Below are 14,241 nucleotides of genomic sequence, written 5' to 3'. Positions count from 1 at the left end.
TTATCGCGTGCGTGAAAGAAGTACTCGCGGTGAAAAGTCGTAAATAATTGGTACGCGCGCGCATCGGGGTTCCACGTGGCAAAGCGTCGATTTTGCAACAAAGTATCGAGGCAGGGAAAATAATTGGCAGCGTTCAAGTTTTACGGTCGTGTATCATTTTTCGTCCGCGATCCTGTATATCCTTTCACCGGGGCGGCGAATTCCGATGATATAAAAACGGGAACAATGAGCCGCGGCGGTGGCGGTGGCGGCGGTCGGGGTACGTCTTTCTTTGGCGGGCTCGCGCGTACAAAATGGCCACCTTTTAATTTACGAACCGTTAACGTCACGTGCCGCGGCACTAAAGTCGATGGAGTTCCACTCCCGTTCAACCGGAAGATTTAAACTCGGCCGTATATTCGAGCGTCGCTAAAAAGGTGTCAGATTTTTTGAATCATCTCGCCCGGTCCCGATCCGCTTTCACGATAATACCCGAGTGCATTTAGCGTGAACGCACGTTTCGACAGTCCGGCGATCGATCTGGCTTTTCGAACGGGCCGGGTAAACGGCGGGGTGCTCCTGCCGCTTTTTTACCATTGTTTGCCCGGCTTTCATCGTTATGCAACGGAGGTGCCGTTTTCTTACGCGCTCGCTTTTAATTGGTTCGTCGAATTTAACGTTCAACTTTGTGGCACTTCCCTTTTTGCCCGTGTTACTCCTTTTCTGCCCGTCTATTGACTCTGGTGGTAGGGTATTTTTAGCTCGTTTCAACTTTTACGCTGATTTCCTTTCATAACGTCCAGTTCGCGCGCATTCCGCGTTCAATTGAGTTAAGATAGGTGACGTCTTTACGATTCTGTCGCTGGTACATCTGTAAGTCACTTCGCGGCGTATATACCGCTACTGTCGGTGATAAATAACCCGTTCGTAGTCCACTTCATCGTAAAATTTCGTGCGACTCGCGTTTGAAGCCTTTGCTGCGCGCGCGGTCGCGTTAAAACGGACATCAGAGCTCGCACTGACAAAATTAGACATCGCAATTCCGCGACGCGGTAAAAGTCGCGTTTTGCAATCGAATTACAGCCGCGTCGTCCCGTAACGGCAATTACCAATTGAGAGTTTCAATTGACCAACGATTCCCACGATTTATAAGGTCATAGACGTTGTATCTGCCATGTTAACGGTGCCACTTCTCTCATAATAGAGTCGTACCGTCGACGAAACGTTGACCATAAATAAGGCGCCCACGAATATTTCCTCGTAAAACCGAACAAACACAAATTGCATCCGCGGTGCAACACGAGCGTCGCGCTATTCTACACAGCATAGAACAGGTCTCACCGCGCTTCGAGTTCCTCAAAGCAGACCTCTGGCAAAGGTCTACAGAAGCGTTAGGTATCAAAAGACGCGCGTCCCGTCTTCCTCAACCTATCCGCTTTATTCGGATCGCCGCAAGAGGAACGCGTATTTCGCGATTATTTCATATTTCTCGTTTCCGTCTATCAATTTTCCACTGCCAATCAGAATCAATCTGCTACAGCTTCGTCGTGTTCCACGCGATACGTCCGATCTGCGAAGCGAATGTCAGGTCCTCCAATTCACCGTGGCGATGTCGTGCCTCGAACAATCGTCGCGTCTAAGCTTACGTTTCGAATATCGCGACTGTCGCGTCCCGTTTGAAATCTGTCAGTTTTTCCGTCGCACAGCCCCTGTACGGAAGGATCGATCGGTGTGTCGCGTGGTTATGGTCGTACGGACATTTATCGACATCGTCGCTCGACGAAAAGTATCGTTTCATGAAAACGGTACTCCTGTCATAAAGCGCGCGGCAGGTTCGCTCTGTCGGAGAGGAGGCTGGCCTGTGCGCCTCTAGAATTCAATAAGTAGGCGTATCGACGTCAATTTACGCGGTTGACACCGATCGCACGACCGGTCGGCCGAGCGGTTCGCAAGAAACGATTTTATCGACTCCGCGGTGATCCGTCACTGCCCACCGCGGACAAGGTTCATCGATGGAACGATGGCGGAATTCATGTATTTCTCCCGGGACGTATATGTTCAGAGACATTAAACGTGAACGCGACATCGATCGCGAGGGCTTCCGTTTCCATCCAGCCGCGTCGGGGGAGATCCACCTCCTGCGGCCGCCGTCTCTCACGCGGAGAGCCAGTGCCTCGCGACGCGTGAAATTTTATCGCGGAACGATCGGAGCCATTAATTCGGCTAATTAACACGTTTACTTATAACCGTAATTATGCCGCGCCGCTCTAACAATCAGATCGCGGTGTGCTCGCGTTTAAATCCGCGAGCGAGAGTAGCCGCAGACGTCGCGGACACCGCACACGCGTGCGCGATCCTACGTAGATCGTGTTTACGAGTCTTATTATTCACTAATTATCCGCGTTCATGCAGTGTTAAAAGTTGCTCGCCACGGTGGAAACAGAGACTCGTTTCCTAATCAATTTCCCCGCCGGCTGATGGAAATGGGAGACGCGGATGGAATCCGTTTCCACTGCTTAAGTACGTACACGCGTGCGTATATGTAATCGAGAAACAATAACCAACGGTATTGGCCGTGTGTTTGCGCGCGTGCGTGCGTGCGTGTGCGTCTAACAGGAAACGTTAAAGTAGTCTGCCACGAAACGGCCACCATGATTATGCACCTCCACCGTGCCGTCTCACCGTCTCTTACGTTCCCAATTCCTGCGTCTCTCTTTGTTCGGCGTGCGCTAATGACGGGTTTCGTGCATAGCCGCCGATCTATTTAGAGGGCAAATTAACTCGGCTGAACTCTCGGCAGTGCTAATGAAAAGCGTTTCTGCTCGTTGCCTGTGCTCGCTGTAAAACCATACTGCCGCCTCGCGTGCGACGGTTATTTATTTCATTTTCTACCTACGATCCCTTCGCGTCCTTCGCGCGGATACCTCGACGAGTCCTCGATTCGTTTCCGATATCTGTTACGAGCTCGATGGTCTTTCTCTATAGACTCGCAAACTTCATTAATCTCGCCTTTTTTCCATTTATGTTTCATCGAGGTTCGTGCTTTTAGCGCTACCCTCTTCGACTCTTGTCTATTAGAAGACGACACGAATCTATCGCATCTGTTGAAAGAGACGCTATTCGAAGCTTGGAAAGATGTCACAATCCACGAAGATAAGCGTATCTACGACCAGTAGTTTTCGTCTAGAAGCTGACCCAGTTTTTAAGAAATCGTCGAATTATTTCATTTCGTTCGATCCGCCACGAGACGCCTCGATTTCGAAGCAATTTACGTATGTAAATTATCAAGACGCGTAACTCGCGAGTTACGTTTTACGGTGCAACGCGCGTAAAAATTTCCATCAGGACGAAAGGGAGCGCCGTGGAACGTTCCGTGCCGGGCGATCATTGAATTCTTCGATCTCTAGGGTCGTATGCACGCGCGTACATTGATAAATAAAAGGGTAAAAAGTTGGCGAGGGTCTCGTGTCGCGGTGCATCAACGGCGGTGGGTGAAACGAAAAAAGAAGGCGAAACCGGTTATACCGCCAAAACCGGAAAGATTTCTTCCGCACGTCGCCGCCCAAAATGGACAAATGGGGCGAGGTAGTTCGGCCACCGGTACACGAATAAAAAGGAGTACCGGCGAAAATCAGTGCCTTTGTCAAACGACATTAGGGAACAACTGGACCGTGACAGGAACTTTATTTCACGTCGAGGAATTTTTTTTTTCAATCATTCTTTCGCAATGCATGCGCCAAACGTGTCGCTTGAGAAAATTCGAGAGGCTCGATCACTTTCGTCGATTTCGACGCATTCATTTTTAAGTTTCAGTGAAATGTTTCAACTTTTTAGAGAATCCATAATCGTGCTCGATCGTTCAGCATAAACGATCGCTGCGATAAAGATAGCGAAAATATTGGGATGAATTACGAATCCATTTTCGGCGCGAACGAACGCGTACAGCCACGAGAGACGTTACATCTAATCACGCTTATGGATTTCTTGCAATAATCTGACATTTCGCGGCAACCATTTCACCGTGGAAAGGTAGGCGTGTCATTTTTCAAGATTGGCCTGTCGATCGCAATATTTTATTGCCGCTAAGTTGTCCCTTGCGCGGCTGAATGCGAAAGGTCACAACGGCGTTGTGCGTGACTTTTACCCGTATCCCCCCTGGTGTATCCGAGTAAATCGATAATCACGCAATTAAAACTCTAATAACGTAATTTACAGCTCGCGAGGCGGCGTATGAATTATCGATCGCCCCGCGACATGAGTTATTACGTGAATAATTATCGAGCGCGGATGAAGAATTCCTCGTGATTGCTCCGGAGAAAGCTCCGGTATAAATTCACCGTGTCGATCGCGGGCAGCTCCAATTTAAAGTCGGCCATTAATGTTTATTAATGATCAATCAAACCCCTTTGCTACCGGCAACCACCCGTTGAAGCTTATCTCCGCAACGGATCGGATTTAATTGTTGAAACTCGAATTATCCGGCTGCCATGGGTGGACACAAAGTGTAATAAATTTCCATCGGGACCAGTCTCCGCGTGCTCCTTCTTTTTTCTTCTTCTTCCTTTTTTTTTTTCTTTCTTTCTTTCCCCGGTTTCGACCGCCACAAATTATGCACGCGGACATTTTAAGCATACATCAGAGGCTGAAAGCGGAGCGATAGTATATATTTATATTCGCCCGTAGTATCTCGAAAGCACCGGCGGACTGGCAATTTCAATTACCTCTCGCGATGTTAAAGTGTTGCCACGGAATTGTGCCACGTAGCGTATACTCGGGGCCGCGAGGCGTCTGATGAATGCGCCAAAAACACGAACAGACTGATAATACGGCTGTACGCACGTGCCGTAAACAGGTAGATGTATTTATCGAAACGATCATTAATCGAAGGGGGAAGTCTACTGTTGCGCAATTACGTTGGCAAACACGGATAGAAGAAATATGCCTGTGGTCTTGTGTTTGCTCTTTAGAAATTGATCTTCACCAGTTTTGCTTATGCAATGATTGCAAAATGGCCGGGTAGAAAAATTGGACACGCGGCTCGGTTCGGTGCCGAGGCGAGGGAAATAAAAAAAAAAAAAAGAAAAGAAAAAAGAGACGGAAAACGAAAGTACGGAATCGGTAGTAATTACAAGAAAGTTGTATCATTCGTGAGTCATTAGCGAGCTTCCTACGCGCAAGTTAGCCGTCATTAAGGTTTATTAGCTCGGAATTAATGCCGGTTGTATTCGCGAGCGTATCGCCGACAGAACGGCAACTGCATTACATCTGCTCTCGCTATCGAAGGAATTAATCCGCGCGATCCGTTCGTTACGATTTATCGCTCGTTTGCCGCGTTGCGTTCGTTTCCAGCAGATTTATCTATAACCGTTCAGCAAATCGTGAAAATAAGAACGCGCACGTTGGCGCGCGTTGGTTACGTCGGTCAACATATCCGAGTGCGTTTCTTCCCACAGGTCAATCTCGTCTCGCTACCGACCAGTTCACCCTGGCGTATATCGCGATACAGTTCTCACGTCACTTTCAATTTCGCTCTTTTCAACGGAATCACCGAATCGCCGCGCTATCGCGTTCCAATAAAACGTCCGTTGCGCAACAGGAATCCCATGGCGAGAGAAGCGTACACACGATCGTTTCGCGATCGTAATTAGAAAGAAACGAATTGCAAATGCAGAAGGTATCGCATTCCTCGCGTATCGTAGGTAGCAGCGGTTACACCTCGCCTCGAGAGGCTTTCGCCTCGCGATCCGGCTGGAAAATGACTTATTAAATTCCCCCGTTAAAATCCGGCCGACCGGCTGCGTGTCTGTTGATAATTAAAATCGCCACTTATCATTCCCTCGCGCGCAATCGTTACGATTGACTTTGAGGAATCTCAGGCTACGCGTCGCGATTCTTTCTAGCACTTTGACCAACGATAATAGAATATCTACCTACGTAGGGAATAAAGTAACGACGAACGGGTAGAAAAGTGAAATAATTTCAGGAAGTCTTCGAGCAATTGATATGTGGTCCCCGTGGAAATTTCAATCCCGTTCGACGAGGCTGCGCGCGTGTAGTTACGGGATTTCACGATATGGTGTATAGTTGAACCGGTCCATGGAACGTGATCGTCTCAGCATGAGGTCCTGGTGGGTGACTTCCTTGCGGCAACGCTGAATAATTGTTGCTCCTTTTATGTCTCGCTGCACCACCGTATCGGTCTCCGTGCTCGTCGCTGCGGATCGTCGATTTTATTCGCAACTTTCGGTGGGTGTGAACGCTCTTGTTACGAAATCATCTCGTCCGACGCTTACACGTTACGCTTCCCAATTGATACACGGCGCACAGCCGCGAATTGGTACGTGTCATTCAATAAAGGGATTACTTCGATCTCGCGATACGCGGCTGCGTCCTAATTTGGCACGAATCTCGTGTATCGAAAGTGGTCCAGGTGTGACAGTCGAGAATTAAACACGCGCGTACCTTTTTTCTCTTTTTTCCCGTGCAATGTAGCAGAAGGACGAAGGAGAAGAGATCCGTGGAAAGCGACTGGCTCGCGTCTCGTCGTTCGCAACTGGATTTCGATAAAATGAGAACGCAATCTAAACTACAGACGGGTGGAATCGTGGCTCGCGTTGCTATTTTACGAGCGAGCGAACGATGCTCGCCACCAAAGTTACACGTGTCTTGCGATTCCAAGTGTCGAGCGTTATTTCACGTCCGTTTTATAGTCGAGTACGCGATGCTCGTTGAGACCATATATCGTTGCCTCTATCTCTAGGGCTCCATCAGCCCGTTACAATTCGTACGCGCAACAGAATGGATTCGCTTAATGAATTTGCCTCGGTTTTAAGTATTTCCACGACTTCCCGTGGCCGTGCACGAGCCACGGATAAAAGCCTCTTCGCGTGTCGTTTCCTTTCTCCGTTCGAAAACTTCCTCGTTCAATTTCGAAACGGTACGTCGAAGGAACGAGCACGCACGTGGAGTGTTGCAAGCCTCGAAATGCGTTCCGTTTAAAAATCGTGCGTTATCAAATTCCACGTGCGACTCAGGGATTGCTGGAATTTTTTTTCGCCAGCCTCAAGACGTTTGCAGAAGTAAAACTCGTCGCGTTCATTTTCCTCAGGTTTAACGGCGTGGAATGTTACGCCTTCTTCTCTCAGGCTGGCAAAAAGTGTCAGTGCAGAACCATTTTTGCGTCTAACCATGCAGCACTTTTTGCTCGTCGCGCGTTTCGCAGTGTCACTTCCTAGCCACGCTCAGAGAGAGACGCATCTGTGTAACTTCGCGCGGTACATTCCGCGCGTACTGCACAGCCAGTGCCGCGGGAGCGAATTTCCTTGTGCAACTTTCACGCGAGGCACGCGTTTTCGGGTAAAACCGTGAAAGGGTCATCGAACGCGAGGACTGCTGCGCGATGGGATCGGCTGTCGATCCGTCGAGGCGAAGTTTGCAATGTCAGATTGTTTGGCTAACAGATACGTTGACACTTTCGATAAAAGGTATGCGAGTGTGCATCCTCACGCTCGCAGGTGTTCCCCAAGCGAGTTTACGAAGTCGCGTCCGATGGTTAACCGCCTAGTAACCAAGCATGACAAATGGCTAGCGCGCGTTGACTTTGCTCTAGCGCAGCGTTTACTTAGGAAACGTTTGGCCTATCGTCGTGAGCCCCTCGTAATTTTCATTGGTCGGTAACTCGCGTGGACGTCAGTTCGTATCTGACACAGTGTTTAGAGAGACGAGGTCGCTCATTTTTGCGCCGATCGCGCGTCACTGATAGGTGGAGGCTTCGAATGTACATCGACGATAAGAAACTAGAGAATCGGCAATTTCTCAAACGAATCGAGCATTCTTTCTTGGAACAATTTTTCATACTATAGAAACTGCGTAATTCGATTATCTTTTAATTCGTGCAAAACACTCGCGATTCGCGAGAGGAAGGCTCGAATAGTACGGTGGAGCAAATTCTCGAGTTACGATCGACGCGATTTTTTCACTCCTGAAACTACCGACTCGGTTAAATGGTAGCTCGTAGAAGCGTAGCGTGTTTGTCCTCCGTTTGTTTTATGTACCAATTTTTCAATCCTGCTCGCGTTTATGCGTTCTGCCGATGCCCGTTGTTCTCAGTTTATTGTCCCCGCTGATACAGCGTATCGTCGAAGCAACCGGGCCTTGTTACGTGTAATTGGAAACTCGAGAACCACTTGCACATGCAACCCGAAATGATTAACAGATAGGAGAACGCTGACCCTGTGCAAGCGTAGAAATACGATAAGCACATTTATCGGTTGTTGCTACTTGCATCGTGTCTGGGAATTCTTGCGGCCGCCCGACAATTGATCACGCTCGCTTGCAATTAGACCGCTCGCTAATTTTCTTTCCAACTTTCCGTCCATTTGCAGCCGTAGCACGGCTTCTCCATCCGAGGCGAAGCTCAATCTCCTCCCTGGCGGTTTCGAACGTGACGAAACGCGTCGCGATAACTTATTCCAATCGTCAGTTGCTCCGATCCGAACGATTTAGCGCAACAATTTATACCAGCTCGCTGCGACTCGCTGTTATTCCTATTTATTTTCCATTCCTACATTCCATCTACGTTATTTGCTCGAGCATACGCGAGTCATGAATGAAAAGTACATACTTAACGCGGTAGTTACGCGATACAATACATTAAATACCCTTAATGCCTGTGATCGATCGAGTACGCGATCCCAAGGGACGTGTTAAGATAATAAACTAAATAACCGTTTAGAGAACAATGTTATTCCGCTGATAAATCGCATCGAGCGCGAGCTCGCGATAGCCAACGTGTACTCGTAACGAACTTCGTTCAGGCTCTATTGATAGTTTAAAACCCCGCGATCGGAACAAGGTTGAAAGGTTCTTTATCGTTCATCAGGTTTATCAGTCGCACATTGCTTTCCTTGGTTGCGTCACGTAAGTACGCATAACAGCGAGGTCCTTCGCGCGGGTCCACGACGGACACCCACGTAGATTGGATAAAATTGCCCGGCTTCTCGAGCTGCTCCGCGCGTATCGCGCATACCCCACCGTCGCGAGTCGGATTACTCGAGAGAGCCAAGTTAATTACGATAACGGGACGTGGGTGCGATAAATATTGGCGCGCGCAAAATCACTGCCGCGAAATCCGTTTGATTTTGCGCGCGCCGCCTCCTCTTGCGTAACTCTCTGACCGCCACGCATTGGGACGAGCACGTTGGTCTAGCCTTAGACCCTGAGTCCGGCTTATTAAACGAACGGGCCGAATTAGCGATTCTGCGATCGTGCGCGAGGACGTAGCGGGTAATCTTCCGAGACTCGTTCGAGTAACGTTACGTAAGTTTTTGTCGATGGCGAATTGATTTTATTTGACGCGCTCACGGCGCTGCTGGCCCCCTTACAGGCCCCGTGTTTCTGCCGGCGGTCATTTTTACTCGAAAGACCGACGGACGGCGGTCGTACGGGCTACTAGACGCGATCGAATCGGCAGATGACGGCCAGGGAACAGACGTTACTAGTTTTTGCTGGCATTATAGCCACAGAGGCATGCGCCGTGGTGCGCGCGACCTTTTTCCAGTTTCGTAATATCGTCAGCTTTTCTGCTTTTTTTTTTGCTCCCCCTCGCCCGTTCCACGGTTTTTACCCTCGTCGCTCGTACGAACCTGTTCGCGTCACGATCGAATCCGTCTATCGAGGAGTTTGGGGGGACTTTGAAATTTCGAGGGCGTCCCTCGCGCGTCGCGCAAACACAGATTCCTCCTCGCGGTTACGAGGCGCGGGCATTTGCTTGTTCAAGATCTTATTTAAAGCGAGAGGTTCGTAGAAAACCTTGGATGGTATGCGCGTGTACGAAAGTTTGCGCGTTCGGTCAGCTCTTCGACGGATTTGCGAGCGGGGATAAATTATTCCGCCCACGTTTCACCGAGGATGCGCGCCACTTCGCTGAGAAAGGACAGTCGGCCCGGGATCGACTTCCGAGGACATGAATTTCATGAATTTCCGCGGGCTCTTACGCACATCTGGTCCTGTATCTCCATAAAACAGTAGCGACGACGATATACATGCCAAAGTTGTCGCGTTTCGCGTACGCGGAACGTCTTTTTCGGAATTTTTCAAAAGCTAACCGAGCTGCTCGAGGAAACAACGAGAAACGGTAATTTTTCTCTTCGACTTTTCGAAGACCAAAAGACCAGCAGCGAAGCGCAAGTGTAGCGGTCGATCGAATCTCGAGCGAAATGGGCGTACGCTCGGTCTCGCCTCGAAACGCACGACCGCTCCGGGGGAGAAATGAATTTTTGTCGTTACGCAGGACCGTCGTACAATTTCGTCTGGCTAGAACATCTATCACAATTGGACGACGATAGAGTAGATTGCGGCAGTAGGGAGTGTGCACGGTCTGGCGGGTCGAGATATAGGTGGGCGTTCTGCCGGATATGGTTCGCCGGAAGTAGGGGGACCCTTGCCACCGACACGCTCTATGCTCCTCGACTACGGGCAGGGACGTCATCCGCGGTGTGATTCGTTGCCACACCGAGTCGTTTCTACGGTCATGTGCCGATACTCTCTCTGTCTCTGCTGTGAGATAAAAAAAAAAAGAAAATTCGTACGCCATCGAGTAGAAAAACTGGTCGATGCAACCGTGTTTCGTTCATCGCGTTGTAAAGCAACGCGAATTAATGTCGCTCGACAGTCGCGTCGGGTATTCCTCTCGATAGACGCGTCGAACGGTCCGCGGACTCGCCTTTCTTCTTCCTTAATGGTTTCCCGGGCGAACACTCGCGTTAGGCTCGCGAAACGAGAACGATAGGTTGGACGCGGCCTCAGATCCAACGCGGTTTGTTCCCACATAAAAAGATAATTGTGATCGGTAAGAAAATTACAGATTGGTTACAACCGAGTTAACTTGATAAATTTGTCACGCATGATTAATCATAATCTACGAGCCGGCCAGCCGAGTATCAGGGCACGGTCCTTTCAGCCGCGACGATAATAGGAGGATGCATCGAGTGAAAATTGCGCAACGCGTTCGATTAATGGGCGATCTTTGCGGGGATTAATTAGAAAGCGTCCCAATTAGAAGTTTTCCCCTCTGTTATTCGCGAGCCGTCGCATTCAAATGTACGCAAGACGTACAAATGATGCTGGACACTTTTTTTTTTATTCGCGGTTGGCGTGATTACTCGGATTCGTCGGGTACGTTGACTGTTTACGCAAGCTCCTATCATCCTCGCGCGGTTCTCTACAAAATTGTCGTACATATGTACGTCGCGTGGCGCAAACAACTTGGCATTTTGCCGCGAGTCGAATGAAAAATGTCCTCGCGTCGTCTTATCGGTGAGCCTCCGAAAATCTGCGAAGCATCAGCTGCTCTTTCAGAGTGCATCGTTGTCAGACGCGTTCGATACAGTGCTCGATTCTTTCGGTTCGCCAAGTTCAAACGCGTTCGACCAGTTTTATTTAACACTGGGATAATCGTGTACGCGACGAGTAACGCGTTCAGCGGCACCGATTCCTCGACAACTCGAAAACCGTCGAGTCTGTGTGTTTGCAAAATTCATAGCGGCCTGCTTTCATTCAGTGGCTCTAAAAATAAATTTCCACGGGGCGTCTGTCACGAGTCGCGCGCATTCTTCCGCGTGTGCACACACGCCCGCGTCACGGATCTGGCCGTGTCGTTCGCGTCGTATTTCGGCTGCATTTTCCGCGTCCCGGCGCTCTAGCTGTCGCGTTAGATATCTCTCGAGCGGCGTAAAAATTTTAGACAGTCACTTTGTCTGTGCGCGGTCGTTGACGGTGGCCGTGGTGTGCGTGCGCGGGCCGTGCACATGTGCGTTCACGTACGTGGCTCGTGCAGCTCTCACATCTCGGTGCACACAGTCGATTGCAGCGCGTGCAACAAACTGCGCAGTGTGCAGCGGCTGCAGGCACGCCCTTCTCCTGTGTCGCACGATACGTCGCGTGGTTCGCCTACATACCGGGTGTCGCCGCGATTCCACCTCGGGAAGTCTTCTTTTTTCCTACCCGCCGTTTTGCCCTCGCGTCTGTTCGCTCGATAATGGTTCGTTCACCTGTTGCGGGAAACGCGTCGCGTGTGGTTTCGCAGAAGCAAATTAACGGACGTGCCAGATTATGATGGTGGTAAGGAGTAAAAGTCGATTGAAACGTAACTATCATTTGCCGCGCGACTCTCGCCGTCGCGCTTCCTACTGGCCATTCATTTCGTACTGCTATCACGATTCTTTTTTTTTTTTTTCACTTGCATTTTTAGTATCTCGCGAAATTTCTCGAGCAGAAAGATCGAGATCGCGAGTTCCACGCGAGTTTTTCGAATCGCATCGCGTGTCACAGTGTCGTCGCACAGGCGTCCATTTGATATCCATTTTTAGCCCGACCGTCTATCGTCGCTTCGATATCCATTTGCGATCTCTTAAGCCAGCAAGGGCTCAGGCGCGCGCACCCTTCGAGTCGTCTTAACGGACTCGCACGGACGTCTTTGAAACGTCCATGAGACATCTCGTTCCGCTATCTGACTAGCTGATAGCGGCACGACGCGCGATATAGCGATCGTCGCGACGCAGTGCGAAACGCTGAACCGTCTGGACTCGCTCGTGTGTTCGATTTCTCGCGGCGGCAGTTCCACGCGTGGAACGAGTGTACGCGCGTGTGTATACAGTGCAGAAGGCGGTATCGCCTTAAGGTTAACGCAATCGCTGATAGGAGGTAGCTGACGTGGTGGCTGGCCCGTTGTCGGGAGACCTTAACGTTTTACATGAACTCCCGGGCGCACCAACCGCCGCATCGCCGCTCTGTTATGCAACCACGCTTGTTAGTTACTCGCTTATGCACTGTTAAGCATCGCCGCCGCTTCTTTTCAAGCGATCCAACATCGCGACTACGCGGCCGCGTCCGTGTGTTACCCTTTAATGTGCGAGCATATCCGCGTGTATCTGCATCTGGTAGCCTTCACCTCGTTTTCAGCGGACATTTCCGCAGCTGCGGCCGACCGAAGGTTCCACGCTAGAGTTTAAACATCGGTTCAGACATTATCAACATTGTGGCGTAATCGACGCGACGTCATTGTACTCGTGTCTCACTTTTAATTTCCGATACGCGATGAGAGAATAGCTGAATTCGATCGGATTAACCCCTGCTTGACCAAAATTTTATTCGTTCATTTGAAGAAAAAATAAATCATATGTAGAATTGAATGTACACGAAGCGTGCTCGAGTAGGTTTCACTGGTAACAAATGGTTTGTTCTATGTATTCGTGTTTTTCTATTAAAAATTCCAAATTGATCGATACAGGCGAGGTGTATAAACAAAATAAGAGGAGATTCGGTCCATTAGGCGTTCGCAAGCAATTTCCCCCTCGATTCGGAAAAGATTTATGCTCCATTTGGCCAGCAGCGAAATTTCTTGGGAGTGTTGCGGCTTTTGCGGTTTCCAATTGAGGAGTCGAATAGTGAAGTGTTCCCCTGTAAGTGTGTTATTTGGACGCGAACAGATACACGCCGGATTGGCTCGAATTACGACACGAAGGGGCGGTGGAATTATTAATTGTAACACAATGCATAGGATGTCAATATTTTCGTGCGCCTATTACAAGATATCCCCGGTTCCGTAATCGATAGTGGTTGCAGGCGATCGCGTAATCACTGTAATCAGCCGGCGTACGATCTTGCAACCTCCCGTTTTCCCAAAGAGAATTACACGCGAAATCCCCAGTAAACGTCGCGCTTCGAGCCACGAAAATTGCTCGCCGACGCGTACGAAGCTGAAAATTCGCGGGAGTGCGTGGAATATTCTCTCCCGATCACGTGTCTCCGTTCGCGCCTTCTCCGCAATTATTAACCTCTGATGACAGTAATCCTGGATTCGACTCATTCCAGTCGTTTCCTCGTACGCGACGACGATGCACGCGAGATTAATCACGATTACCGAATTTTACGAACAGAGAAACCTGTAGCTGGACAAGGAGAACAGACGAAGTCGATCGTCAGATCGCGGAACATCGAGGAGGACACGGTGTCGAATGTCTCGTGCGGTGTCGTCTCCTCCGCAATTATGCACGCTCGCGTAATTACAGCAATCACGGATCGCAGAGTTACGGGCTACTGGAATAAATATTAGCCAGAGCCCATTAAGCGTCACGATTTCGCGCAGGGACGGTGTACAGGCTGTTTTAGAGGTGCGTTTAGAAATTCGCAAAAATTTCCAAGTCACGCGAGACACGAGGAACTCGAGACAAATTTGCTCGAAAGACGAGGAAGCGTTCGATG

The 14,241-nt window shown here is 49.6% G+C and overlaps 1 protein-coding gene across 2 annotated transcripts in view; it reads left to right on the top strand.

The window, feature by feature from the left end:
- The window catches only part of LOC143425085 (uncharacterized), a 286,080-nt gene that overhangs the window by 20,717 nt on the left and 251,122 nt on the right, over positions 1 to 14,241 (top strand). Inside the window, exon 1 of one of the 2 annotated variants that reach the window (XM_076897577.1) lies at positions 11,964 to 12,099. The exons of the other annotated variant lie outside the window; for it this stretch is intronic. Coding sequence (XP_076753692.1) covers positions 12,091 to 12,099 — 9 coding nt within the window. The 5' untranslated portion in view covers positions 11,964 to 12,090. Of the gene's footprint in view, positions 1 to 11,963; positions 12,100 to 14,241 lie in introns of those variants that run through there. 2 annotated transcript variants of the gene reach the window in all.

This window comes from Xylocopa sonorina, chromosome 7, assembly GCF_050948175.1.
Source record: "Xylocopa sonorina isolate GNS202 chromosome 7, iyXylSono1_principal, whole genome shotgun sequence".
Taxonomy (NCBI): domain Eukaryota; kingdom Metazoa; phylum Arthropoda; class Insecta; order Hymenoptera; family Apidae; genus Xylocopa; species Xylocopa sonorina.
Note: the sequence above shows the minus strand (reverse complement) of the source record. Positions and strands in the feature narration are given on the sequence as shown.